At 36.6% G+C, this 26,121-nt stretch overlaps 2 protein-coding genes across 51 annotated transcripts in view; one reads left to right on the top strand and one right to left on the bottom strand.

Annotated features, from left to right (window-relative positions):
* Positions 1-26,121, top strand: part of LOC147842141 (uncharacterized) — a 1,078,568-nt gene that overhangs the window by 144,194 nt on the left and 908,253 nt on the right. The gene's annotated exons all lie outside the window — the stretch shown is intronic.
* Positions 1-26,121, bottom strand: part of nbeaa (neurobeachin a) — a 320,618-nt gene that overhangs the window by 34,008 nt on the left and 260,489 nt on the right. For 17 of the 50 annotated variants that reach the window (XM_087269437.1, XM_087269440.1, XM_087269442.1 and 14 more), the window contains 10 exons: positions 25,603-26,083; positions 18,763-18,917; positions 18,311-18,437; positions 16,322-16,441; positions 12,268-12,395; positions 7,332-7,393; positions 5,130-5,194; positions 2,695-2,803; positions 568-734; positions 346-470 (listed from right to left, as the gene is read on the bottom strand). In XM_087269437.1, the coding sequence (XP_087125563.1) occupies positions 346-470; positions 568-734; positions 2,695-2,803; positions 5,130-5,194; positions 7,332-7,393; positions 12,268-12,395; positions 16,322-16,441; positions 18,311-18,437; positions 18,763-18,917; positions 25,603-26,083 (1,539 nt within the window). 50 annotated transcript variants of the gene reach the window in all.

Raw genomic sequence — 26,121 nt, 5'->3', positions numbered from 1 at the left:
TGTCAGCAAAGTGGCAGATTCAAAAACAAGACTAATGTTATATGTTAATGAAGGAAGGATCATCACTAATGGGAGGGGCTTTCCCCCTCTAATGACAAAGGGAAAAGTCAATGAAAGTGTTTCTGCAGACGGTTTTTATCAAGTGTGATTATAATAAATAAAATAATTCATTTTGACCATTGTTGCCACACAACTGTTTAAATCCCTTATAAATGTCATTTTTGCATAATAGGTCCCCTTTAAACAATATGAACATTCACAATGTTGACAAGCATCCCTTTAAAATAATGCCTCTGATAATAAACACATTTGATCACTGTGAATGAAATGTTTGTTGTGTCTGACCGTATTCTTCAAGGGATTTGAGAGTCACGTCTGTGTGGGTGGAGCCAAAGGCATTGCGGACGAATCTCCGCCTCCTGCGCAAGTCGTCCTCCCAGTAATCCAAACGCCAGAAATCATGCAACTGACTGAACAGAGAGAGACCAAAGGAGATGAGTGGCCAGAAAAGAACAGGGAGAATCATTACAGCAAATGTGTATTGCAGAAATCAGTGAAATGATGCACCTCTGTGACATGGTTCCCCACGCGCCATGCTTATTTGTCAGAATGTTGAGGATCTTCTGTTTCAGCTGGTTTGCAGTGACGTGATCTCTGTGTTTGGCTGCACTGATCAGGTGATCACACATCTTCTCCTCTTCCCTCCTGTCAGCAGCGTACTGGGCACAATTGGACTACAACAGAAGAGCAAATAAAAAAATGTTGGTATGCATGATGTACAGTTGAAGTCAGAATTATTAGTCTTTCTGAATTATTAGCCCCACTGTATATTTTCCCCCAATTTCTGTTTAACAGAGAGAAGACTTTATTCAACACATTTCTAATCATAATAGTTTTAATAACTCATTTTTAATACTGATTTATTTTATCTTTGCCATGATAACAGTACATAATATTTGACTAGATATTTTTTAAAGATATTACTATTCATTTAAAGTGACATTTAAAGGCTTAACTAGGTTAATTAGGCAAGTTGGAGTAATTAGGCAAATCATTGTATAACAGTGGTTTGTTCTGTAGATGGTTAAAAAAACATAGCCTAAAGGGGCTAATAATTTTAAGTATTAAAAAATAGAAAACAGTTTTTATTCTAGCCGAAATAAAACAAATAAGACTTTCTCTAGAAGAAAAAATCCTATAGGAAATACTGTGAAAAAAACCCTTGCTCAGAACAAATCTGAACACATCACTAAAATGCTAATTATCATAGCCAGATGAAGTATTTAAAGGCACAGTGTTTCATTTTGGCCACTAGAGGGTGCGTATTCTCAACAAACAATGGTGTAGTTTGATGAGTGTAGAATCATGGGATTTGTGGTCTACATCAGTGGTCCTCAACCACCAGGCTGTGGACTGGTACCCAGGGTGTCCGCAGGGTCTTAAAAACTAATAAAAGTTGATAAATCAGTTATGAGAAAATTAGGGCCCTTAAAAATTATTTAAAAAGTCTCAATCCCGTTTTTACGAGGTCTTAAATTTTGTTCAAGCGTTGTCCAAAGTGTTTGACTCCAAAAAAGCATAAATATATTTATTTTCCTCGATTGGTTTGATGTCTGACTGGGTGATGTCATGTTATTTGTGACAAATGCAGGAAGGTGATGAGATGCTCTCCACATGTAGCGTAACCAAATAGAGCAGGGCTATACAATTGGCGGCCCGCAAGGCAATTTGTTCCGGTCCTCCAAATAGTGTGACCAAGACATCAAAAATAAATTTAGTTCAGTCGAGAAAAAAAAAAAAAAAAAAAAATATATATATATATATATATATATATATATATATATATATATATATATATATATATATAAAATCAAAGGGGGCCTAATAATTCTGACTTTAACTGTATCTATAGGAAAAGTCTGATTTTAATTTGTTGTGATAAATTCACACTTATGAGGAATAAAAATTTCAAACCTGACTCTGTAAATAAACACTTCTCAAAGACACACAAACAGAAAAGACATCAGCACGAGCTCAGCCAAAAGGAGTTTTTAAAATATAGGCAAAAACCCAATATTGCGCATCTCTACTATGTTAAACTAGGTCCAAATAAAAGAGAAAAAGGTGAAGAAGTTCTTTTCATTTCTGAATTAGCAGAATTAAAAGAACAAGACAATGTCGCCTGACAGCAAGAACGTCGCTGGTTCGAGTCCTGGCTGGGTCAGTTGGCATTTCTGTGTGGCGTTTGCATGTTCTCCCTGTGTTCTGGTGAGTTTCCTTAGCTGTAGTGTATGTTTGTGTGTATGAGTGTATTTAGATGTTTCCCAGTACTGGGTTGCAGCTAGAAGGGCATCCGTTGTGCAAAACATATGCTGGATAAGTTGGCGGTTCATTCCGCTGTGGTGACCCTTGATGAATAAAGGGACTAAGGTGAAGGAACACGAATAAATGAATGATTTCTAATTCTAATTATTCCAATATATAGACAAATTCAATAACCTCATTAATGGCCAAAACACACAAACAGAAATGTTATCAGCACCAGCACAGCCAAAAGGAGTTTGAAAATATAGGCAAAACCCCAATATTGTGCATCATTACTATGTTTAACAAGGTCTAAATAAACTAAAAAAATTTAAGTGGGAAAAAAATCAAAACTCTAGTACAGTAAACTCATGACAATGATCTACACACCTCAAATTCAGCATGTTTGTGGACATCTTCAGCTCTCTGCCTGTTGAGGATAAACTCTGCCTCATTGGCAACACGGACAATGTGATCCTTCATGGCATGACACAGAAGCCTGAAATAGATGAAAACAACACTGATAGATTTGAATTCTGAAAGTCAGACCACTATAAAGATACAACCAACCCTAGCTCATTCTGAAAACGTAGTCCCGTGGACGTTAAAAGTTATTAAAAAGTTTATTAAAGTTATCATGCTTAGAGAAAACGTGCCTTGGGAAGCATCAGGCCTTCTTTTGAACACAAAAGAAGGTATTATGAAGAATGCTTGAAATTGGTTAATCATTAGCTGCGTCCCAAATGGCACACTATACACCATGCACTCATGCACTATGTACTTATGCACTTATACACTCAACAGGATAGTATATGTAGGTAGTACCATCCCAAATGGCACACTAATGTTTTTTTACCTAGCGGAAATTCAAACCGTTTCCCTGATGACGTTTGACAGTTGCCAAATCAGTGAAGTAAACGACCGAATTATCAAATAATACCTGCCGTGAGTATAACCGCATTCACCATCGGGAGGCGCTATAATCACTCTCGTAGAAGAATTTTGCTTTCACCATCCAAAATAAATAAAGTTATTCAACATGTGCATCCGATAGCTCCGCCCCTTCCGCTACGTAAGCAAACCAGCGGTCGTTAAGTGCATGAAGAGTCCATCATTCCACACTTCGTTTTACCGGCTGAATGAGTGCATCATCCGGGTAATTAAAGTGCACTTATTATTTTGAGAGTTTTCAGTGTGAACACACTACTTAAAGAGCCCATATTATGGGTTTTTGAAAATTCCCCTCCATGTAGTGTGTAACACAGCTCTAAGTGAAGTGAAGTATCCAGCTAAGGCTTAAATCTGTTAGTGTACAGTGTTTAAAACTGTTGATTCATCTATAAAAGAGTCGACTCATAGTGCTTCAAACGAGTCGCCTTGATACCGATTCATTAGGTGTTTCGCCATGACGTACGAACGAAACCATGTTATTCACGTGCACGCGCAAACCCGGGAGATTTCAAACCTGAGGCCCCGCCCTCTGACGCAGAAACCCAGACACACACACACACACCCACAAACACACACACACAAACATGCCGGTCGATTGAAGTCACACTGCAGATGGATATATTGAGTCTCTACCCAAAGATGAAACCTCAGCATTATAGCCAAGCAGTTGGAAACTTCTGGAAACTTCTGGAAACTACATGCTACAAAGAATACTTCATCAGCGTTTGTTAAAGGAAGGATCAGTAAAGAGTAACTTACTGATGGACGTCAGGATGGATTTTTCTTCCTCCATTTCTCAGGTGTAAGTACGTGCGATTAAAGTTGCCTCGTTGACTCTAGCTTGCAAATGTATTTAGTTGTGACTTGTTACTTGTAACCGCGTGTACTGTATCAGGTTAACTCACTATATTCTCTTATCGCGTGCAAAGTCACGTTAAAAACGCGACGCGTGCTGCTTTGTTAACGGAGCTCCGTGGACGAGGAGTAGTGTGTGTGTCTGTGTGTGCGTGTGCGCGCGCGCTGTCGTCCGGAGGTATGTGTGTGTATGTGTGTGTGTGTGTGTGTGTGTGCATGTGTGTGTGTGTGTGTGCGCGCGCGTTGTCGTCCGGAGCAGGGTTAAGTGCGTGTGTGTGTGTGTGTGTGCAATATGTGTGTGTGTGTGTGTGTCTGTGAAAAGAGCAGAGTGAGAAGCTAGGAGATCTCCTCAACTGTTTTTGCTCAATAAAATAGTTAGTCGTCTGTCCATAGTCTGTATTTACATTGACCCACTGGCAGCTAAAATCCACGCCTACACTATCGAGCGTGTATGCACTGTGATTACTTTTATATTGCTGATTAGCTGTTTGGCATTTCACTCTCTGACTGAAGGCAGGCGACCAATCGCAACAGACTGTCATTGGTCCAATCAGCGCAGATTAGCTTCGCGCTAAGGAGGGGTTTGGGAACAAATGAATCACTGGACGATTCATACAGGAGTCGCTGGGATAATTAGGTAAAAACTAATGCAGATTATAAGACCATGAAAGTGTTTTTTGACCTTGCATGTATATTAGACTGTTTTTGGAGACCCTTACAACCAAGATATGACCCTATTTCATGTATAATATGGGCTCTTTAATAGAAAAATTCAATAAGCTCATTAATGGTGTGAACTACAGGATATAGAGGGAGAAAGTGCAGTTGATTCTGTAAAAGAATCACACGTCTTTTGTTCTTTTAAGAAAATCGTCTAAATATTCATGGCTTGGAACAAGTTTGTGCTGTTAGTTTTACGTTTACTACATGCTTCATGTTCACTAAAAACGATGAATATACTACATAAGTCATTATTTATCATTATTTTTAACATGATTCACTTCAAATTACGCACTTACCGTCCTTCATTAATAAGCTCGATGAATGCAAGTCCTGCATTCTTTTGTATGGAGTTCTGCCACTCCTGAAAGCACACAAAACAACCATTACGAAGATAAACAAAACATTTTACTGCAAATATAACCCAGAATGCACCTCTGTGAAGTGTGACATGCTAGAATGCTTATTTCAATGACAATAAAGATGATATCTGCGTGTTTTTTACTGTGCGGCGCCTGATATGGTCACGGATGATCTTTCCTGATTGGCTGTTTGCCACATGAATGCGAGTGATTATTGAGAAAGAGAGGCTGAATGCACTTAGCGTCGGCTGCAGATGCTTCTAGAAGGACACATCACAGGCAGCTCCCATTACCTTCTGCTTCCTGCCAATCAATATTTAGGGTACGGTTTCGTCCCCTGAGCCACTAATGGAGGCCTGCAGCTTCAGTAATACTATATGTGCTGATGGAGGGATGATGGGAAGTGGAGGAGGAGGACAAACACTGGGACGGGCTATTGCTACACACCCCAATATCCCAATCCCAACTCTGAAGTTAGAGGAAGCCAAACCTGCTCTGATGATGCCGTGTGAAATTTAGATCTTTCTTATGTTTTCTACTGTAAGATAACTGACATCCAGAGGTGAATGTGTGATACAAATGATAGATGGTAAGAAAAGTTGCATTTCTCTTCATGTGGATTGATGGAAAGCACATTATGAAGAACAGTAGTGATTGGTCATGGAGCATCTTAAAGGTAAGTGTAACATTCTGTGGCTTTAAAAATCTGTAAATAACTTAAAGGGATGGTTCACCCAAAAATGAAAATTCTGTCATCATTTACTTGTTTCAAACCTTTAGGAACTTCTTTCTTCTTTTAAACACAAAAGAAGATATTTTCTAAAATGTTGGACATTTATTGGCTTACGTAGTATTTGTTTTTTCCCTACTATGGAAGTCAATCGTTACCGGTTTTCAGCATTCTTTAAAATATCTTTTTTTGTATTCAACGGTATAAAAAAACTCATAAAGGTTTCAAACCCCTTAAGGGTGAGTACATTTTCAATTTTGGGTGAACTATCCATTTAGGAACATGATTATATTAACATTAAGCAACTAGAATGCTTTCAGAATGTTAATATAAGACATTTTAAATGATCATCAGTGCGTGGTGCTAGAAAAGGTCCTGGCCTTGATTCTCAAGGATTGCATGAACTATTAAAATATACAACTGTACAAGCCTTCTTGGGTAAAAAAAACATCTGCTAAATGTAAACATGTAAGTTAAATAGTCAAATGTAAGCAGTGATTCTTCAATATCTAACAAGGCTACTAAAGTTAACTAAAACTAAAGCTGTTAAAAACACAACATAAACATAATCATAACCACCATGCTATTTTTTATGAGTTTCAGAAGCTAACCCCATATTAAATACTGATAAATGAAATTTGGAAGCTGTTTTTGAGGTAGAGATTGGATTGATTTATGGATCTTTATATATATCCCTTTAGCAGTTTGAATGGAAAATTAAAAGGTAAGAAATTGTTATTAATTCTTCTGGCAGCTAGCAAAAAAAAAAAAATAAAAAAAAAAATAAATAAATACAAAAAAATAAATGGTTAAAATTCACCCTTGGTTGAGGAATGGATTGCGAGGGTACACTATGTGATGGAAAAGCTTTTCTATATTTTTATTAAACACAGGTACAGAGATTTTTTTTTCCCCCTAAGTTGTTGTAAACGTACAGATATTTAGTTAAAGCAAAAATTAGAAAGTATGATAATTATATAATTAAAAACATAAACGAAAACAACAGTCACCCAATGAGTTGCTTTTTAACCAAATTAAAAAATAAATTATTTAAACTTCAATGAAAAATAATTCAATGATCAAAACTACAATAATTATTCGATGACAGTACAATTAGATCGATATCCATCCACTCTGTTTTACAGCATAGTGTAGGGTGGGTCTGAAATCAGATCCTGTTTAGGTCGAGCACAAACACTAGTTCCAATTATGGGCTGAGATTATTAAAATGTTGACCTTTTTAAATATTTTAAGTGGTTTCAGTGTAGTTTCATTCAAGTATATTTCATTTTGACCTTACGAAGCCTGAAATCTGAATGTGATGCTGAAAAATAACACTGAATGTTTGTTTGATGAGAAAATAAAATGCGGTCATGAATGCATAGAGAATAAAAAGTAAGAAATCTTACCTGTGAGCACAACAGCATCACAAGCTCCACTACTGACGTACTGGACTTCATACAAACTAAACCTGCGGCAGTGCATTGACAGAAAACAGATTTTAGCATGTGCATAAAACTCAGTGGGCTCCGAAAGACTGACAAAATGTGCAGAAAGGACACAAAAACACCCCCCTTTTACTTGGCATCAGAGCCAAAATGTTCAGTGTATTACAAGTTTTAACATCCCCCTGAGACCAAAATTAAATTTTATTATCGATATATTAGCCTTAAAGGAACACTGAGTTTGGTGGGCACACTTTTAGCTTAGCTTAGCATAGATCAGTGAATCGGATTAGACCATTAGCATCTTGTTAAGAAAAAAAACATTTTGATAATTTTTCCTATTTAAAGCTTGACTTTTCCGCAGTTAAATCGTGTACCAATACTGATGGAAAATGAAAATGAGTAATACTGCATGGCACAGCAGCAAAGTTCTTTGATTATTATGCCACAATCAGAGAACAGTACCTAAACATATCTGCCTATAAAATACAACTTTTCATGTTCCGTCAATCTTAGTACATGTAATTACAGAAGAGACTAGCTTTAAACAGGAAAAGAGGACAATCTCTTTTGTCGAGATGCTAATGGTCTAATCCAATTCAATGACTTATGCTAAGCTAAGCTAAAAGTGTTCCTGCCAGACCCGGAGACAGGCAGAATGGGTTTAAAAATCAAGTGTATAACTCTAGGGGAGTTGAAATTTGATCATCAAACTTTCTGACCAATCAAATGCTCTTAAGTAGCCCCACTACCCTACAAAACGTCACTTATTCATGGCAATAATATAAGAAATCTTAATAAATCCCTGCATTACCAATTTCAACAGATATTACATCACATGTTCAACAAAGCTGCGCATTTCAATGAACTTCAGAGGACCTTTATTTACAGTATAACTGAATTTGAAATCATTGATATTCAGACTTTTGGACCCCACTGTACATGAATATAACCGTTTACACACTTTAAAGTTATAAATCTCCAGTTTACACAGTTCTGAAGAATCAAACAACAAAAAAACAGACAAACATTAAACTGTGAGGAGGTCAAGACAAGGTGAGAGCACAGACATTAAAGCCTGACAGGACAACAAAACAGACGAGGATTCAGTCAAGGGGAGAGGAAAGAAATATATCGAGACAAGAGACAGTGGCGGAACAAGAAGCAGAAGTGAATCTAGATCTGGATTGTAAGATTTAGCTCTTTTGATTTGTTTTTTAAGGGGGGAACATTGGGTGACACTTTAAAATAATGATTCATTAGTTCATATATTTACTAACATGAACAAACTACGAACAATACATTTATTACAATATTTATTCACTTTACTGTTGGTGAAAATAAAGGTTTTAATTTTTAGTTCATGTTACCTGACTGCGAATTTAATAATTAAATTTTAATGTTAACAGGCACTTTGGATTATAATAATGTATTAGTAAATACTGAACTGTGATTAATAAATGTTCATACTGTAGGTTTCATTTACACTGTATGGTTAAAGTGACTCAATTCCAATTTTTTTTCTCCCATGTGGCACAAATCGGATTCCGATTTACTCAAATCAGATTCAGGCCTTGTTCATATGTGGAAATGTATCCGATATGAATCGGATCTGGGCCCTCATGTCTGCAGTGTAAGCAGGTAGATCGGATTTTCACCTGCCAATGCGAGACACACGTCATTACAACCATAGTGAATGACATCAGGTCTGACGCATTAATTTCAGAACAGACTTGAGCAGAGTCCAAAACCTTAATTATTATACACAAGGACTAAATATGCTTTTATATGGTCTTGTAGCACAAGTGTTTAAGCATGTTAACGAGAGCGTGAGAGAGCGCAACATCCGCCACGTAACACTAACCAATATAAACTAATATAAAGCTATTGCAAATGTCACGTGCATAAATCCCACCATGGACATTACTTTAAAAAGCCTACTGGATTAAAAAGGCCTAGATTACAAGAAGATGGCCAAATGAGAACTTTTCAGTCATAAACTATAGTAAAACAACTTGTCAAAAAGAGTTTTTAAAAACGAAACCCTGCAAACATATTAAATACTGGAACGGAGAAACGAGTGCTCTCTTATTACCAGCTGTCAGTCAGCGCTTGCTCTTTTTTTCCTCCTCATTGCGTCTTTGACGTGTGCAGTGTAAATGCAGACAATCAGATACGAGTCAGTTTTAAAAGATAATGTAAGTTGGTCCACAAAAAAAACAAATAAATAAATTGAATACAGTCACAAAATCGGAATTGACCATCAAGATCCAGAGAGTAAATGCAGCATTAGTTCATGTTAGCAAAAACATTAACTAATAGAACATTACTTTAAAGAGATCTAGTATACCGCATGAGCTCAACAGTAAAGATCACCCTGTGTGAAGCCAGCTGATGCTCAGCTCACACATTTTTTTTTATAGAATAAAAATTTTTATTCAATTAAACTCTTGTAATAATTAGAAGTTACTACAAAAAAGTTTTTAAAACAACAGAAATATTTTTTTATTTACTTTATTTAAATAAATAAGATTTTACGACTACTTTTTACTACTCTTAATAATAATAATAATAATAATAACAACAATTATACATTACTGCAATATATGTATTTATAATCTAACAAGAAAACATGTTTAATTGCATAATAATTAAACTTATACTATTATTCACAAAATGCAATTATTGTAATTCTAAATTATCACAATTATGCCACGATCGCCAGCGGTGTTATCAACGCTGAAAATTCATGCTGATATGCCTGCAGAACTACAACTCCCAGAACTCTTTACATCCCATCAACTTCTGCACAGCTGACAATAATCTAGACACTCAAACACAGATACAGCTGCAGCTCATTTTCACTAATTACATGGATTATATATACATTTCACTTTCTCCTTCACTTAGCTTAGGCTGCGTCCAAAATTGCCAACTACCCAGAAGGTACTGCATTTGAATTTAAACGTACGGTTCGACTGTTAGAAAAGTATGTTCAATACACTATGAATGGAACTCGGACGTACTACATTCGCCATTTTTTCATCATCACGTAATCTACCCGTGTCAGTTGCGTCAGTTCACTCTCATTCATGAGTTCTCTCGCAGTGCATCATGGCATAGCGTAGCGTCTATCCGATGGGCACTTCAAAATTTTGCTGGAATTAGTGGGTCGGGGTACTTCTTACAAACTGTTTTTCGAATTCTGTGACTTCGGACATACTACCCAGCTCACTTACTGTTTTTAACCTACTATATAGAATGTAAGTATGGGATTTCGGACGCAGCTTTTGTCTTGTTAACCTCTAAACATTACAAAGCATTTACCTTGCCTTGATTTTCCTTGCTGTGTTTCCAGACCCTTGCTTTTTATATTGATTTTTTAGTGTTAGCTGCCTGTATCGATCTCTTCGTTTGTTACTTGACTTTTCTTTTGAATTGTCCTGTTTGATAACGTTTGCTCCAACCCAGGGTCATTCTGAAAACGTAGTCCTGCGGACGTTTCTGGAGACCACGAAATACATACGGGAGGTACATATTTTTGCAGTTTTTGTTTTCGCAAATCCGCGAGAGGCCGCTGTGTCCGCTTTTTCGTATCTCGAAAACCTCTCGCAATTGCCGTTGGAGCGCGCACTGCTCTCTCGTGAACCAACCAGAGGCTGCTGTCGACCAACTGAATGATTGACTGGGCAATCGGCCAATTGACCGGCCCACCCTCCTCTTGCCCTAAACCCAACCAATTTTAATGATTGACCCTCCCACCCGCATACTTCCCTAAACCCAACCAAGGGTTTACAAATGCAGTCTAGATAAAGAAAAGCCCTCGTCTGTTTTTTACCATGTTTTCGGATTTTACCACATTCTCACCTTGTTATTCACTGTAACTGCTCTTCCTCGGACTCGAACCCAGTCATCGTCGTCATGGTCAAGTCCTCTTTGCGCCTCAAATCCGCCGAGATACACAACGAGGTAACATGACAAACTAGTTTTAGCGGAAAAGCCCTCCGCACGGAGGTAAGTGGTTAGCCGGTAATCGTCAAAAGGAACGGCGTCATACCGCCCGGTAGAGTTCGCTTAAATAAATAAAATGCAGCCATACATACCACAGGCTACATAATTTGCGGTCTTCAGAAACGTCCTCAAGACTACGTTTTCTGAATGAACCTGTGTAGGTTTGCTTCTGTGTTTGACCATTGCCTGTCTGACCATTCTCTGTTTAAATAAAGACGCTTGATTTGGATCCCCACTCTGTTGTCAATATCCTGTTACAAATTAACTACTTTAAATAATTAAATGTATAAAAATGTTTCAAGCACAGTGCTAATAGTGCTAAAAATTATTATTTACACACGTAAATCACATGATTTGAAGAAAAGCAATGCTATTTTTTAGATTATAACCAAACTTTTTAATTACTTAAAGTAAAATCGTATAATTTTTATTATTATTACTGACAATTATTTTTATTAATATTAATGCATTAAGTTTTTTTTTTATTCTAAGAATTTTATAAAACTTTAAACAAAAAAAGCTAGTAATCTCTAACATTAAAAGATGTCCAATTAATATAATAATCTAATGATTAAAATAATTTTCCACTACACTCGTGTGGAAAAAAAAATCTTTAGTGTTGAGCCCAGTTGTTGTGTTTTTCCCCATCTATAGGCATCCCATAAAGCACAACCTTATTATTTGCCCTGAGCATGCACTTCTCCCTTTAGTTTCTTCACCTCCAGTAAATCCATAGTAAACATTACTGTTTTATTCTCATACCTGCTCTGGGTCCATGCAGTCGAGCAACAGTGTGTGTGTTTGTATGAGGCAGCCAGCAGACACACAGTGAGAAACTCCACAGAGACACCAGCTAGAGAGGAAAAGGAGCACAATACAGCACCTGTACCTTCAATGAGCAGCTCCTGCCCATGACTGCCCAGCAGCGTCCGCGACAGGAACGGCGCAAAGTCCACAAAGATCTCCCTCAGCAGTGGAGCCACTTTCTCCAGCGCCCGCTCCAGCTTAGTGGTGATACTGGAGATGAAGAAAGAGAGAGAAAGACAAACAAAAAGAGGGAGAAAACCAGGAGCAGTTAGTTTCAAAGTACTAGTTCAAGATCCTGCTGGTTAGTACTGTATGTGGCAAAAGTCTATGGCTTTACTGCTGAGTTAAAGGCAACCTACAGGGAGAAAATGCTTAACAAGAGCCGCTTTTCCACTGTCGGGCCAATGTGAGGCAGAGCTTACAAAGCGCTGAGGCCAAAATCATAGTGCGTTTCCACTGTCAGACCAGCAAACCTCAAAGAGCTGCTCTGTTTATATCATTATGAATATTTATTCATCCTCTAGTGGTATAGTTTCATGAGTTTCTTTCTTCTGTTAACACCAAAAATATTTTAAAGAATATTATAAACTGGTAGACAAAGATTTTAATACTAACGCTGTAAAAAATATCCGTCAATTATCAGTTTTCCATATTTTTGTGATTCATGTCCTTTTTGTCCTCGTTTATTTGTGCTTTTGAATTGCATTATGTGACCTTGATCTTTCTTCCAACAACGTTTAACCTTGATAAGTTTGGAAAAGTGACTTTTATTACAATTTTTAATAGTGATATATCATGTGGGTTGTTGTATATTACAGTACAAATACCTTGTAATAAGCTTCCAGTGCATTTTCTGTTATTTTAAAGACTTAAGTCTCTCTATATTATTTATTACACATTATATTGATTCAAACTACTTAAACATCGATAAAAATCACTTTGTAAATCTGTCAACAACAATAATCTGACAAACAAACTGGCATCAGGCATTATTTCGCACAAAAATAAAAAATATTTACAACAGAAAAATTAAATACACAAAAAATGCTCCATTAGAGCTTTTTAATAAACATATTCAGAAAACTATTTGTAAATTCTTACATGTTGGCCTATTTTTGTTAAAATAAACAATTAGCACAATTTTTTTCCTTGTATGTATGCAATCTGAGGAGGTCTGGACACCTTTTCTCATCCAATTATACGTTTATAATGATGTTATGATATTACAGAGCACCTGAACATAGTGCCATATATAATTATATAGGCATGTGATAGTTCCAGCCATAGTTCTTAGCCATATTGACCTGGAAAATTGCAACTTTTTCTGTTGGTCTTAGAACTACAATGAGACTACAGAAGAGTCAAGCTTTAAATAGGAAAACTATCAATTTTTTTGGGTTTTTTTTGCTTGTTTTTTTGAGTGCGATGCTAATAGTCTAATCCGATTCAAAGCTAAAAGTTCTCCAGCCAGATCCAGGAATTGATTGAATGGATTCAAAAAAAGGTAAAACACAACTATTTAACGGTAGTAAAATAAGTCCAAAAAAGTGGAGTTTTCCTTTAGGACGTGGAAGTGACAGTGGAAATGCATTAACACACACTCTCATTAAGCCCGACAGTGGAAACGTAGCTAATCACCCTGTTATATGCACACATCACCCTTGAGTGCCACTGCGATTAGCTACAAGCTGGCTTAAACCTGCGCTAGACTACAACCGCAGTGCCAGGGATGAACATGACACCAGACTAGGGTGAGACGTGAGAGATAAAGGACATCCAGTGTGGAGCAAACAAGGGATGACTTTATGGATGACAATGTTTCTGCTGAAACGGCGAGCTAGCGCTGTTGATTCTGTCATGTGTTTTGGGGGGTAAATTTTGCTGATGATTTAAAACATGTATGGGTCAAAGATGAGTCTGGTTGTTTGTTGTGTATTTAGTTATATAAAAAAGGGATTTCATATACGAGACCCTGAATTACAAAACCTTAAAAATGACGTATACATCACCATCATGCTGAATAAATAAGCTTTCCACTGATTTGTACTTTACTTAGGATCAATGTTGGGGAAAATTATTTTTAAAAAGTAATGCATTACAATATTGAGTTACTCCCCTGAAAAGTAACTAGTTGAATTACTTACTTTTTATGATAAGTAATGCATTAAGTTACTTTTTGAGTTACTTTTTCATACCTGCCTGTGGCTTGATCTCTTTTCAGAACCAATGTTTTTCTTTTTTTAAACAGAGGCGCTCTGCATTTAACGACATACGGTATATCCTTCATTTACCTCTAAAAAACGAATACAAAGAAGATTAGAATAATGTTACCTTCTGAGAACGTCTTGACCCTATACATGCTGTATATACAGAGTAATGAAAGTTAAAAGCAATGTGTATGCTATTTTGTATTTTTGTCCTAATAGTTCAGTAAAATCAGTGTACATTTAGACCATAATTCCCTTTTCTTCCATTTGTTTAAAATTAGAATACCTCCATCACAGAAATGTAAGACTGGTTTCTGTCTGTTCCCGCGGGGAGAGCATTCTCTCATTCAGCGTGACTATACTAATATTAATTCAGCAAATAATTTTTTAAAAGCAAATTATTTAATCTAAAAAGTAACTCAAGACACATTTAAAAAAAAGTACTATTACTTTTTTTTTTTAAAGCAATGGGTTACTTAGAAAAGTAATATTACGTAACTTGTAATGCAACATTGCTTAGGATAGCACAATATTTGGCTGAGATACTATTTGAAAAACTATTAGAGTAATCATTTAAAAATCTGAATTCTGAGGGTTTAAAAAAAAGGTGCTTAGCAATGCAGACCTCTAATCAAAGATTGAGTATTGATATATTTACATTATAAAATTTGCATGTAACATGATGTTTACTTATTTATATTATGGCAAAAAGCATTAGAATAATGACAATTTTGGCCCATACACTTTAGGCTACAGGTTTTGTGGTCCGGGGTCAAATATGTAGAAAGGATTTTAAATGCAAGTATCTTTTTATTGTCAAATAATAGTAAAAATAAAAATGTTAAAACATTCATTCATTCAATTCAATTCAATTCAATTCAATTCAATTCAATTCAGCTTTATTTGTATAGCGCTTTTACAATGTAGATTGTGTCAAAGCAGCTTCGCATAAATGGTCATAGTAACTGGATTCATTCATATATTTTCCTTCGGCTTAGTCTCAAATTTATCAGGGGTTGCCCACAGCAGAATGAACCGCCAACTACATTACAACATGTTATACATAATATATTAATGAAATAGGAATTAATGTTCCCTTTAGCTTAACAGGTATTTTAATGTAAACATAAAACAACATATTTCTCCACAAAATATGCGAGTTAAAACAGAAATATATTTGTTTAAAAATGAAATAATGTATTATTAAATATAGTTTAAATACCAAGTGGTTTGAAGTCAAAAAGTATTAAGCTTTAAAATGACATTTAATGGCATTTCGTGGCTACGCTGCGGTCTTTAAATAGAGTCTTTTAATATTTTACCAAACAAATCTTGATCTAAAAGTGCCTGACAAGGTTTTTTTTGGACTATTGTTACATTGGGTGGTTTTGATGCCTAAAAATCCCCTTTCATCGATGACCCTCATAAATAAACTAAAATTAAACAAATCTGAAAGTAGATCTAGAAAAAAAACAAAAAAAAAATAATACAGTGCCTATAGAGAGTTCTCATACCCCTTTGAAATAATTTCTTTATTTGTCATACAGCCTGCCTGAAATCAAATCACCAACACCAGCTTTTGAAATGTTTTCGTAACCTTCTCCAACTTTATCCTGAATGTCTTTTGAAAGCTGGGTGTTGTGCGAGTAAATCTGAGGATATGATTTTCCATCGGCACTGTATATAAACAGTGGCTTGAAGCATTGTTTTTGGTCTCGTTTGTGTTTTGGACTGTCTAAATATGTGTAAAAGAGACAGAATCAAAATCTAGCAGAACCGTTACGAATGAAAGCAGCAGCGGCGGCGACCACCAGAATAGAGAGGAAAAAGAGACAGCAAAAAACCAAAAGAGGAATAAAAGAGAAAGAAGGGAAGGGAATGTAAAGGCAGCAGCACTGGGTAAAGGGGGGCCAGTTCAAGCTTCCTTGCCTAAGAAACTGTCCTGCATCTCTGGGGGCTGTTTGGAATCCTGTCAGCGAGCTAAAGGATTTGAGTTCAGGAGGCGTCAGCCTGGTTCGCAGTGGACACTGGTCCACTTCACAAAAGGCACTGCAATACAAATGGGCACAAACAGACAGTAATGACTGTACAGGCATTCACTGCAGCTCTCAGTGTCTATAGTGTGACGTGAACCCTTGCGTGTTGATCTGTGCCAAATCAAAGGATGATTGAGCCCCAAAGCCTCCGTGTCGAACATGCAAAGACACAAACATGAGCAAAACAATCAGTTCGGTCGCATTCAAATTACAACAGATGATGTTCCCATCCGTATTTGGCAGTAATGGATGTCAAACTATCAGTACCTGAAAATGCATCTTTTAAAGTCCTCTGTGTGAATGTGTGTGTGTGTGTGTGTCTGTGAGGGAGAGTCTGTATGTGTTTTAAGGGAATGTGTGCGGTGGGAACAAAAACATGTAAAGAGGAGACTATGGAAGGCCATTTCTGCCACTGAATTATTAAAAAAAATGTAATCATGATTTTTTTATATTACAATTTTGTATTTCGGATATATATCACATTTTCAAGTTATTAAAATATAAACCACAAGATATAAACTTGCAATTCTAAAAATAGCTTTTGTATACGGTTGAAGACAAAATCATAAGCAGTTTAATTATTATAAAATGTCCTAAGGTTTTTCTAATCCGTCAGTGGGATTGATCTGTGGGGCAGATGCACAATCTCTAACTGGATCCATTGTACAGTTGAAACCCCCTCTCATCAACTAATATCCTAAATGAGTGGATAAGGTCAAAAAGAGGTTCCTATAAAATTTCGGGATATAATTATAAGGGTCATAGACATTAATAAGATTCTGTTGATGAGATAATAAGGACCCTTTAAAAATTCGTCACTTTTTTGAAATTTATGTAGGATAACTTTAAATAAAATGAGACTTCGAAATGTACAACTGATAATAGACACATAGTTAAAGGCAGAATTATTCGCCCCCCTTTGAATTTTTTTTCTTTTGAAAATATTTCCCAAATGGTGTTTAACAGAGCAAGGAAATTTTCACAGTATGTCTGATAATATTTTGTCTTCTAAAGAAAGTCTTATTTGTTTTATTTTGGCAAGAATAATAGTAGTTTTTAATAATAAAAAAAAACATTTTAAGGTCAAAATTATTAGCCCTTTTAAGCTATTTTTTAGCTATATTACAGAACAAACCATCGCTATACAATGACTTGTCTAATTACCCTAACCTGCCTAGTTAACCTAATTAACCTAGTTAAGCCTTTAAATGTCACTTTAAGCTGTATAGAAGTGTCTTGAAAAATATCTAGTCAAATATGATTTACTGTCATCATGGCGAAGATTAAATTATTATTAAAAATGAGTTATTGATACTATTATGTTTAGAAATGTGTTAAAAAAATCTTCTCTCCGTCAAACAGAAATTGGAGAAAAAATAAACAGGGGGTCTAATAATTCTGACTTTAACTGTATATGACATGATCAAACTTTTGAGTTTAAGTTAAATAACAATACAAATGTATTTAAATTTATTTTTGACAAAATTATGTTGGACTAACTCGATTGCCTATAACTGTGTAAATTGTTTTAATAGATGGGGCTAAACAAATTTCAATTGAAATCCTGCCCTCAATTAAATTGAGCTGCTCCAATGAGTTATTTCTTTGAGTGTGGGGAAAAAAGTCAGAATAACGAGATGCCAACTCACAATTGCAAAAACAAAAAAAGTCATAATAAAAAGTCATAATTACTTTTTTCTTTAGTATTCCCTGGTAAAAACAAGCTTCCATAGGAGACAGAAAGCAAAGTGCAGAAACTAATGGATTATGAAAATGGTAGGAGGAAGTAAGGTGTCAAATAAAGGTTGAGTATAGAAAGTGAGGTCAGAATGGATTTTAAGCATGTTGATAATTAAAGAAAAGTGATTGTGTATGTGTGTACCTCATGTTTTCCACTGTATCTTCAGGCATGGGCGCAACTGTCTGAACCGCGGGGAGGTTTTTACTTGTGGCACCGTTCACAAAGCTTGAGGAGGAGGAGGATGAAGAAGAGGCAGAGTCTGTGGCACCTGTGAAACACAACAGGCCAGACATTAGAACAGAAATCCAAAGTAAGAGCGCAAAAATAGGAAGCAATACCTCACAATTAAATTTAACTATGACCATACCTGTCAACAGTGGGATGTAAAGGAATCAATTTTTGTTTTGATTAAAGTTACTATAGTTATTTAGTAAAGAGCAGCATTTTGTTTGAATACATTTAATAACAGAGGTAAAACACAAGGGCATGCTTACATGTTATCATGTGCGTTTGTCTGTTTAACCCCTTTAACTATTGCCATGTCCATAGGAATTAAATATTAGCTATTGATAATAATAGGGAAGGTGGCTCACCTGTTGTATTGATCATACTTTTAGGTGTTGCTGTAGCGGCAGCGAAGATGTTGGGTGTGCTTCCTGAAGAGGGCACTGCACCGCTGGTCGGGGTACCTACTGTATTCACTGCCAGGCTTCCTGGAGGAGGCTTCTTCACGGGCACCACCACACTCCTGTGAGAACACACACATTTCCATGATTTATGGGGACATCCGATAGATGTAAGGATTTTTAAATTGTAGAGTTTGTGTTCTATGCTCTGATCTCGACCACCACAGGAAACACTCTGCAGTTTTACATTTTTAAAATACTTCATTCTGTAGGATTTACCAAAAAATATCCCAAATACGTCCAATATTACTGCTATTGCTATAGTATATTTCTAGGTCCACACAATGTAATGAATACCAGGAACATGCATGCATGCACACAAACACACACACGCAAGGCTGCTCTCACACATACGCACGCATGCTCGCACACACAAATGCATTCATATTGCACAAAATGGAAATAACCAACAAGTTTATTTATGTTTCAAATTTTACTCGCAATTCTCAGCGCTTTATACAAATTATAAGGATTAAAGGAACAATATAAAATAATGATAACCAGCTTTTTATTTCAGCGTTTTAGGCAACCTCAGGTGAGAAATAATGTGTATCAAATGTCATTTGTGATAACTGCCATTAGAACTTGAAATACTGGGATTTGAGCGCGAGTAGGGTTAATTGTGTTGTGTTATAATGTGATGTTGAATGTATTAGTGGAGCTTGTTGTTGTTTTTTTACGTGACACTTGTGATGATGTTGAATGTAATTATGCGGTGAAGCAGAAGACAGATTTCCCCTTGTGGATAATACAGATAGAATAATAATAAAATAAAATAATTACAAAATAAGTATATAATAATTAAAACAATTGAATAAAATGAACTAAACTAGTTTAAAGGGATTAAACAAGACTCAAACAGTGTGAAACTAATGATAAATAGTGCTTCAAGAGTTCGCTCTTAGCTGATGATTGATTACGGAGCGTGTTTGGCATGATTTCAAGGAAGAGAGCCCTGAACTCGTGAGATCCTCGAGCCTGGGGCTCCCCCCGTTGCAGGGCGAGAGGGAAGTCTGAGTTCAGGTAGGTCTCGAGAACTCCCCTGCTTGATAAATGCTGGAAGTAGATTAATGCTTTCAATTTAGATTTGTCGATTTACTTATGTTACATGTTTTTGGTCTGTGGGAGGAAACCGGAGAGCCCGGTGAAAACACACGCAAATGCGAGGAGAACATGCAAACTTCTGACAGAAACGCCAAACTGGCCAGGTAGTGTCCGAGCCGGTGACATTCTTGCTGTGCAGCCGTGGTGCTAACCACTAGGCCTCTGTGCTGCCCTGACAAGAAAATGGGAGGAGTAGGGGTGGAAGGGGGGATTCTTCAAGACGAAGATGGCTGAAGTAAGATACTCTTGTTATTTATAGTGGTTAAGGAGTCGTCTGATTGGTAAATCAGTGTTAGATAATGTGAACCAGTTGGTATCAATCATAAGCACGTGCTCCTCTCGAAATTAGTTTATAATTAAACTTTACTTAAATTGACACAAGAGCGTTAAAGAAGATTTTATGCTCACCATAGCTACATTTATTTAATCGTTCATTAATTTTCCTTCAGCTTACTCCCTTTAATCATCTGGGGTTGCCACAGCGGAATGAACTGCCAACTTATGCAGCATACGTTTCACACAGCAGATGCCATTCCAGATGCAACCCAGTACTGGGAAACATCCATTCACTCTCATTTTCAAACATGCACTAGCTTATTCAATTCACCAAAAGCGCATGTCTTTGGACTGTGGGGGAAACTGGAGCACCTGGAGGAAACCCATGCTAACACGGGGAGAACATGCAAACTCCACATAGAAATGCCAACTGACCCAGCCAAGACTCAAGCCAGCAACATTCTTGCTGTAAGGCAACAGTGCTAACCACTGAGCCACTGTGTCACCATTTATTTAATCAAAATATCGCAAAACAATACATGTATGTTACTTCGTTTTATGATTTAAAACTGCTGCTTTGTTTTCATTTATTATGAAATGTAATTTATTCCATTTCCATTTATCGTGTTTCAGCATTATTAATTCAGTCATCATTCACACGATCATTCAGAAATCATTCTACTATGCTGATTAGATGCTCAACATGATTATTTTATTATTATTATTATTATTATTAATATTATTATTATTAATGCTGAAAACAGCAGGGTAATTTTTTGGGTAAACGATTTCTGAATACAATTAAAAATTAGTGGAGGGCCATTATCGGTGTTAACGTGCTGCATTAACGCGAGACTCTTATCGGTCGATAAAAAAATATCACCATTAATCTATTCTCAAAGTTGGGTTGGGAGCTGGGTCTATTCTACGCAAGCTATGGTGACTTTCACCTTGATATTTTAGCGCAGATGTATACCTGGCCAACTTGCACTCTAGGTGGAGAGAACGAGTATTCGAACCTGTGTGTATTCCTACTGTGAAATTACCACATTAGTTGTGACGTGCTAACATGGATGCAGTTCACTAGAGTGAATCTGATTAATGTTAGCTACACATCTAACTGTCAGGCTCCTGTAGAGTTTCTGCGTTTAGGTAAAACATATAAAAATAAGGTAGACCGGGTGCTTTTTAAAATGAATGACGGTTAAGAAGGTCAAAGCGGTGAGCCACCTGACAAAAAAAGTGTGATTCTGAATGAAATCAGCTGGATGCCCTTCTGGATCTTTCACTTACTTCGAAGACACTACTGACTTCACTTATATGGACATCTGTAATCTAATTATTTGCCTTAAAAGACAATATTATAATTAAGGTGTTTACGTGAAGTGCTTTTATGTAAGAGTTTTTTTTGCAATTTTGGGTGACTTTAACTGCAGTTTGGCAGTTTCACATTCACTCATGAAAGTTTCATTCATGCCCCCGTGACAAACTGGTCTATTAGATTCAAATAAGGAGTGAGGACTGGTGATGGAATTGAATAACGCACTCCAAATGGAAAGACAAAAACTTCAGCATTTCGTGATGTGTGTGTGTTTGTGTGGTCCTTTACTGACATCTGAATGCGTATGATCTTGTCGGAAAATATGGCGAAAAGTCCTCCAAGACAGTAATAGTTTGATCAAGGTATTTACTTTAGTTATGCCACTTATATCTATACATACTCCACATGTCTTAATTCCATTTCTGTTTAGTTCAGTTATGACTGTAGTTGGTTTAAGGTCATTAAAAATCGCTGTTAGTAGCTTATGTAGGCCTACAGTTCAAAATTCATGTTTAACTGAATAAACAGTTAGTAAACACAAGTACACCTTATTGAACATCATTTATTTTCATTACCAATTATCATAGTAGAACAGTTTTGTCAAGCAGTTTGTGATGCATTTTGGAAACAGGAGATGAGCCCCCTGGTCTAATAAGCCACCTGGCTTGAGAAACCCGTTCTCAAAGACTTCCCTTTAGTCATTATTTTAGTAGCACACATATTCTGAATGCCTTCAGCAGAATTCAAATGAGACATTTTAATCAAGATTAATCTAAAAGAATTCCAAGATTACAGTGAGATTAATCCAGATTAAAAAAATAATTTATGCCAACCTATATCAAAAATATATTTATATTTAATTATTTTTTTATTATTAATAAAAATAATGTATTTCTTACATTTTTAATAATAATAATTATAACTATTTTAATAATTATAAATGAATAAGTTTTATAAATTAATCACTTTAATAATCATTAGGATGCTTTAATGACTAGAAGGTTCCAAAGAACAGCATTTATTTAAAAATAAACAGACTTTTCTGTCACTTTTGATTAATATAATGCTGTACAAAAAGCCTTACTTTTTTTATTAAAACAAATCTTACAGACACCAACCTCATGAATGTTCCCTGTAACAATTCAGAGGGTGAAAAGGAGTGTGTGATGAAATATTCACCTGTCTTAATGAATTATTCACATTTAAGAAGCCCGTCAATGACGAACAGCATAATCTAATATATAATTTATTCACCGGTTACTCTTAATTGGAAAGAACAAAGGGGGATTGATGTTCAGAGGGGCTTTGGTTTGTACAGTAGAGTATTGGTGGACCCCACATTGAGTCTGAATTTCCCCAATGCTGCTGTAATGAGGGGCTCGACAAGGAGGAATGGAGTACATTAAAAACCAGGGGAAAATCTAGTGCTTGCACTGCGTAATTCAGGTGTTCTTGACTTCATTTGTTCTCCGGAAGTCTTGACGGAGCACATGTAAGTGTAACTGCATCAAGTCATGAATGATTTATTGCTCCAGTCGCTCTTTTCAGAGATGCCGCCTCAGTAGGCAGAATTTTTTTTTAGGCTTCATAAAAGAACTCCTGAAGCACAAGATGTTGTAAAAGGCAGAAGGCAGAAGATATTTCAATCTGGACCAAATCCAAGACATCATCCTCTATATGCTTCACTTAAAATATATATATATGTATATCCAGAATGCACTGCAACAGTCTTATGGGGAAAAAATGTGTAAGACGTTTTAGTTTTTAAATGATTACGGTATGTGTAATTGTTGGAATATCAAGCCAATTTCATGCGTGTTCAATAAGAAAAGGTCTGGAGCGGGATTTCTTCAATGCCAAAAATATTAGTAATTTATTAGATACAAATTAATAATTCGATGACAGAGCTCTGGGTTACATTACCCCAATGCAATACATGAATTACATTCAAGAGGTTTGCAACTAACATCCATTTCCCTGACTCCAGCATATTTACACAACTGATATTAACAGGTGGAGTTTTGGTGTAACGTCACTTATCAGTCATTCTGCAGTCTTTTGAGTCTTGCCCCCAGACATACTTCCTCTTTTCTGCAATCCTTCTTTGCATACCAGAACTGAACAATTAAGTGCATATTCAATATATTTCAAAACTTTTATAAGCATCACGCTCCTTGTGACATGTCTAGACTTTGTATTAGACAGCAGTCTGGAACAAGGGCCCCCGCACTAAATTTTTTCCTATTCTGCAATTTCCCTCATCAGCAGTTTCTTCTAAAAAGTATGCAGCACCGTAAAAAAAAAGTATGCCTGGTCAATATTTGGTATCATAAAAAAGAAAAAGATTGATTAATCTGTTGTTAGTCTAAACATTTTTCGAATAAAAAATAAAGACAAAAAAGTAATTAAAAAATAAATTCCTTTTTTCCACATAATGTTTGTGATTATTTTATGAAATTTGAAATATTTTATATATGACGGACATGATTTTATATATAACATGATACACCAGTCTGGGTGTTACGCTTCTTTGGAGCTTCTCCACACCGTAACTCTCCCGGATGTGGGAAAGACAGTAAAGATGGACTCATCAGAGAACAGTACACTTCCTGACAAAAGTCTTGTCGCTTATCCAAGTTTTAGGAACAGCAAATAATAACTTTTTGATCTCTATATAATAAATAATAACTCTAGTTGATCATTTGAAACCAGAAGTGGAGATTAGTATTTTTTGTATATTAGTATATTTTGAGATTAGTATATTTTGCTTATTTTACAAAAAAAAAAAAAAAAAAAAAAAAAAAGATCATGCCTTGATTTTTAATTATTTATTTAGGACAGTAAGGTCTGACTTTGCTTAAACAAAAGTTTTGTCACTTAACAGAAATAATGTCCAGTATAGAATATAAAGTCATGGTGCAGTGGAAAAAGAATGAAGATTGTCTATCACTCCCATGAGGGCTGCATCCATACATCTCTGCAATGACTCAAATAACTTACTAATAAAGTCATCTGGAATGGCTAAAAAAGTGTTCTGGCAGGACTCCCAGAGTCAATCAAGAGTCTTTGGATTCATCTTCAATTCCTCCTCCTCCATCTTTCCACAGACATGCTCAATAATATTCATGTCTGGTGACTGGGCTGGCCATTCCTGGAGCACCTTGACCTTCTTTGCTTTCAGGAACTTTGATGTGGAGGCTGGAGTATCGGGAGCACTATCCTGCTGAAGAATTTGCCCTCTCCTGTGGTTTGTAATGTAATGGGCAGCACATATGTCTTGATACCTCAGGCTGTTGATGTTGCCATCCACTCTTGCACACCCCTTTACTGAATGTAACCCCAAACCATGATTTTTCCTTCACCAAACTTGACTGATTTTTGTCAGAATCTTGGGTCCACATGGGTTATAATAGGTCTTCTGCAGTATTTGTGATGATTGAGATGCAGATCATCAGATGATTCATCAGAAAAATCGACCTCCTGCCACTTTCCTAAATGATCAACTAGAAGTCAAGTTATTATGTGTTGCTCTTAAAACTGGGATGAATGACAAGACTTTTGTCGGATATTGCTTTGCAATATTTCAAGCAAAACTGTGCTATTACTCTGGATGTGCTATTAATGAAGACTGGCCAACAGGCTGGTCAAATTTAGCCATGAAACCACCAACACTAAATTGGCCAGAGTTTCAGTTTCATTGTTCAACCCCTGTATGTTAACATAAAACATGAAATTTTGCTTGGATAAATAATTTAAAATATTTTTCAGCAGAACCATACCATTGTTTCTCAATCCTCAATGAATTGTGGGTTTGTACTAAGGTCTATTAATATTAGCCTACAGGATTATTCAATATTAAATATTGTAAAAACTATACAATATTATATATTTATCCTTCAGCTCAATATGTCTAGAACTGCAACTATTTGACTAATTATCTAAATAACACTGTCCGCTACTAAGGTTTGTGTGACACAGAGTACCAGCACATGTAAATAATCATCTTGTGTTAGTTTTGCTCCAGAAACAGCAGCAGATCTGCTCACCTGTCAAACGAGTGGAACTGCATGGGCAGCATGGCCGCCGCTTCCCTCTTGAGTGCGGGGTCCGGGTGGTACGGCTGTGGTTCGGGTCCCGCCTCTGCTCCCTCCACCGGTGCCGCCACCAGACTCTTCAGGATCTCCTTTACATTGATGCCCTTGTTAGCCTGGCTGATGCTGGAGATGGAGGCAGCCGGTTTAAGCACCTCCACTCCAGGAGGAGACTCCAGCAGGGACTCGCTGGACTTGCGCACCTCAGACGACAGCGTGCAGAGGAGTTCGCTCATGGCGTCGGGCCCTCCGGAGCCACCCACCAGGCCACTGTGGTGGTCTGTGCCCAAATCGGAGCCGTTCAGGGCCCCGGTGACCTGCTCCTCCCCAATCCCAGAGTCTGTGTGGGGCAGCGAGGCTTCCAGAGGCAGATCCTCCAGAGGGGTCATGGCTTGACGCTCTCCACGAACACCGTCCGAGAACAACGATGGGTTTTCTGTAATTTTGCACACATGTAAAGGTTATTTTAGAAAG

Source organism: Danio rerio, chromosome 10, assembly GCF_052040795.2.
Source record: "Danio rerio strain M-AB ecotype USA chromosome 10, GRCz13ab, whole genome shotgun sequence".
Taxonomy (NCBI): Eukaryota; Metazoa; Chordata; class Actinopteri; order Cypriniformes; family Danionidae; genus Danio; species Danio rerio.
Note: the sequence above shows the minus strand (reverse complement) of the source record. Positions and strands in the feature narration are given on the sequence as shown.